The 4,295-nt window shown below is 44.7% G+C and overlaps 1 protein-coding gene across 1 annotated transcript in view; it reads right to left on the bottom strand.

Annotated features, from left to right (window-relative positions):
- Positions 1-772: 772 nt before the first annotated feature.
- The window catches only part of arb2a (ARB2 cotranscriptional regulator A), a 157,110-nt gene continuing 153,587 nt past the window's right edge, over positions 773-4,295 (bottom strand). Inside the window, exon 11 of the mRNA XM_080839549.1 lies at positions 773-2,798. Within this exon, the coding sequence (XP_080695675.1) occupies positions 2,644-2,798 (155 nt within the window). The 3' untranslated portion in view covers positions 773-2,643. The remainder of the gene's footprint in view (positions 2,799-4,295) is intronic.

The following is a 4,295-nucleotide window of genomic DNA, read 5'->3' as shown; positions in this document are numbered from 1 at the left end:
AGTTTAAAGAACTTGTAGTAATGAACAACACTTAGTATTTTAAGTTCCCCCCGGTTTAAACATTATTGTTCCATGGCACATGATTGATCATTATTTTGCAAAAATACAGTTACTGTCATTACGTTATTAATGACTGCAAGATTCAAATACGTCTATTATGCTACACGTAGGCTACAACTCGCTTCACAGGGAGAGTTTTCCAGGACTGCAAACCCACATGATGCCTTTTGTTTTAAGTACCCCGATGAGTTCATCACTTCAGCAAGCAAGGGAGCGACGGAGTGCGGTCTCCTCAAGCTCATTTCAGGTTTTTGACAGCCATTTACGTCCACCCTGGACATCTTGTTCTAGACTGCGGTCAGTCGTCAATCGTGAAGCATATCACCTTTAACTGTGGGTGTCCATAGGTATGACACCAGTGGACAATATCAATTGTTCTTACCGAGTTACCTTGTAAGAGGCCATGGACAAGAGTTTCCTGAACACGTCGTTGCTCTCCAGTCAAGAACATCCCAGAAGGCAGACTAGATAACTTTTTTGAGCTTTCCTGGAAATACCTCTGTTGTCTCGGTAAAATAATACCAGATGAAACTTTTAACTGGAGTAAAAGACATTGATCTAGCAACAACAGCATAGGCCTACACATCACAACACATACACAGCACATTCACATTAAAAATATTTTATTAATTATTACTAATTACATTAAATGTATACTGAAAATACATTTAGAAATATACTTGTAAGGTGATCACAGAAGACGAAATAAAAGACAAAATGTGTCTATTTCTAATTTGTAAAATCTTAGTGTGAAGTTTGTCAACATACCTAAAAAAAGGACATCGACAATTTAACATCAAAGATATTACAATTGGCCACCCAGAAGGATGTTTCTACTTGATGATCCTAATTGTAAATGGGAGTTAACGCTTCAAAAAAGTAATTACAATTTGATTAAAAATATTTGAAAGAGAAAATGTTAAAATTAGTCGCAATTTACATATCAAATAAGCTTTTGATTTGCTTTAAGGCTGCCTCCATCAGGCCTGAAGGATATGCGTGCGTATGGCTTGTTAGACTATAGCCTTTCCTCACAATGCTTATGAACTTGGTGTGTCTGATTTATTCCTAAGGCAACATATTGAAATAATAAATGGGTTAGCCTTTTCCGCACTGAACTAGGCCTGCAACAAAACATACCTTTAACTAAATGGAATGCATGTTTCAAATGGGTGCTTTTAAAAAACACTCAAACTCATAATTGAGCCCAAAATGCGCATCCGATTAAAAAAAACTATTACCATTCCTTTGCGTGTACATAAAGACTGTGTACAGATGTGGTGAATTGTTAAGACTATTAAACATGCTAAAATAGCAGCATTATTCAATGATTGGAACAATAACGTTGTGAAGGCGGCATTACAGTTACCTGGTTGAATATAAAGCTAGAAGGTCAGAAAAATAGGAACGGTTCATTTTAAAGGAGGAAACCATATGAGATTTATACAACTTTTAAATCTGATTGATGGGAGGACAGATTGGACAGCTATGCCTTCAAGCTCTGGAGAGATGACGTTGGTCCAGAAACAATGCGTCTTGGTTGTGCCAAAAAAGTGACATTTTTGTGAGTTTGAGCGAGACACGAGACTGTCAAAGTTATGTCTGAATGTGGGTATGAGCAGCGTGATCCTTCGAAAACTGAAAGTACAATGTGCAAACATCTTAAGACCCCTCATTTATACTTAAGATAATATTATTAGAACTGCTCTTGTCCCGACGCATGGCAGGGATCTCCGGAAATCGCATGACTATTGAATGGACTCTTTACTTTCTCTTAAAACTCAACATTCCTTCATCTCATCCTGACGGCTTGCTTAAGTGATTTAAAACTCGACAGGATTTACCAAAGTGGGATGGTCAATGTCTGTCTTATTCTTTCTAACTGTCATTTTCCATTCTATATAAAATCGCAAGAAACTTCAACACGTAATCTAACCCCGCCAAAGTAGAAGTTCGACACATAATATGCCGTGAGCAAGTGTTGACAGTGAGTAAGTGCTCTCACCGGTGAGAGGTGAAAGGGCTCCGGACAGAGAAAGAATCGGTGAATGTCTAACGGGAGGAGCCGGAGTTTAAAAGGCTAGCATTAGGACCCTGGGGAGATGTGCATCCCCAGCATTAGCTCAGTTCAGGCCCATGTCAGGACAATTAGAGGTGCACCGCGAGGCACTACACGGAGCGCGCCTGTCATGCTTAATCTCGGCAGCGATAGCCGCCGCCACATCCAGACTAGAGCCCACGGGAGGCGCACGCACTGAAGCCATATTGCTTTGACAGTTGCACTCATCTAGAAGTAATACAAAACGTTAGTTTGATGTATACACCCTGGATTCAACAATCTGATACTATGTTTTGAGGCCTGAAGGAGTGGATCATTTTCACTGTAAAAAGTGAGAAATGCACACCCCCACCCCCCGCCCCATACATACAGTAAGAAAGGGACAGAAAGAGAGAGAGAGAGAGAGAGAGAGAGATGTATAGGAGAGGAGGGAGAGAAGGAGTGAGTGAGAGGGTTGACACAGCAGGGCATAGAATAGACATGTGTCTGGCTGGGCTAGAACTCGCTGGGCTTTGGCATTGGTGTTAAATCTCGTCATGTTTGATTCTGTTGGCACTGCGTGTGGTCACGGTGGTGGAGGGCTGCTGGTCCGAATTCTCCTGGGCCTCCAGTGCGTCCGCAAAGAACTTGAAGATGGAGTGGAAACTTCTCCAGGACGTGAGCTCGTGACGCTCGGTGCCTGAAACAAACGAGCAGACAGAAAAATGTAGTCTTAGACGCTTTGACATACGGCAACCCCCAAACAATAAGCACACAGAAATTGCAGATCAAAGATACATGTTATCGGTTTGTTGCTGGAGTTTTGTTCCAATCCAATTAGTAGAATTCTGTTCTATTTGCCAAACCCTGGGACAGCGTGTCACAGGAGTGTGTGAACTCGGCGGTATCACAGTCTTCAACCTAAACTGTTTTTGGCAAGGATGTCCACAGATAAAACCGCCTCAATGTGAAGCAGCTCCAATGGCCCTAGCCCTGGATGTGACAATAGACACCAAATCCAATGAATAAGGCCACTCCTGACTTCCTGCTTTCTAGGACATGTGATATCCATGTCGCTCATTGATACCAAACTCTGCCACATTTTTTGTCCTGCGGAACAGGCAGGGTAGGAAAATACAGTTCTGGTCCTTATAACTCAAAACGGGTCATGCACAATGGAGGCACTGAACTGAACCATAGCGAGATTATGGGCTCTCCCAGGTGACTCAGCCCTCCGTATCAGGTGAGGCAGGGGGGGTTCATGTTCCACGTCCCGCTGCCCCGGTTAGGTAGTTCCCATGCACAGGTCGCCAAGGCCCTGAGATCCGCCACGCCAGCCCCTCAAGTCCACGTCGTTCACTATGGAGACCTTTTCAGTCCAGCACATATTACACTCCCTGCCACAGCGAGGGCTCGACCCTACAGGGCGCCAGTGTTCACAGACTGTAGGGGCTTCTGAGGGGGTTCCCAGTATATTCTGGCTGTTCAGAAAGGGGGGATCAAAGGTAGTCAGATTCTATGGTGTTCCTCATGTTTTCTTACTTCTCATTCTCTCATTCTCTCTCTCCCTTTCTCTTCTCATTTGCTCCACACGGAGACAGGTAGGTGTGAGTTAGCCCGGAGGGATACAATTAAGCCAACGCCTCTGAAGTCCACTCCAAAAGCGGGTCCAGTGATAGTCCCGTTATTGACCCCGTGATTATTAGATTGACCCCGGAGTGGCCTGTATTGATGAAGACAGCCGAGGTGGGGCGGGGGAGGGGGGGTCTGCCCAGCACACTGGGGCTGGTCAAGCTGCTGATGGTCTCCACGCTTGGGCGAGTGATCAACGCCTGAGGTCAAGTTTACCAAGCTGGCAATCACAGGAGTCAATAACTCTCGCCCCAGCAATCTCTTACCTGTGTAGGTCCTGGCACCACACTCCCCACCACTGGGGGGGGGGGGGGGGGGGGGGGGGGGGGGGGAGGAGAGAGGAGACATCAAGCCTTCACAGCGCTTATTTATAATTTAGAGCCAATTTGAAGCAGGCAGGTATTTTCAGTGTTTGTCTGCGTCTCCTTCTGTTTCTCAATTCTTCTCTTATTTCTTTTTTTTTTTTTTTGGTGTGCTTTGTTCCCTTTCTGCAGAAGTGAGAGATCTACAGCTGATCCTGTTGGGGTCAAGCCCCCGTGAGAGGAAGAGAGGAGCGGTGCAGACC

The sequence above is a fragment of the Sprattus sprattus genome, assembly GCF_963457725.1.
Source record: "Sprattus sprattus genome assembly, chromosome: 5".
Lineage (NCBI taxonomy): Eukaryota > Metazoa > Chordata > Actinopteri > Clupeiformes > Clupeidae > Sprattus > Sprattus sprattus.
This window is presented reverse-complemented; position numbering and strand designations above follow the sequence as displayed.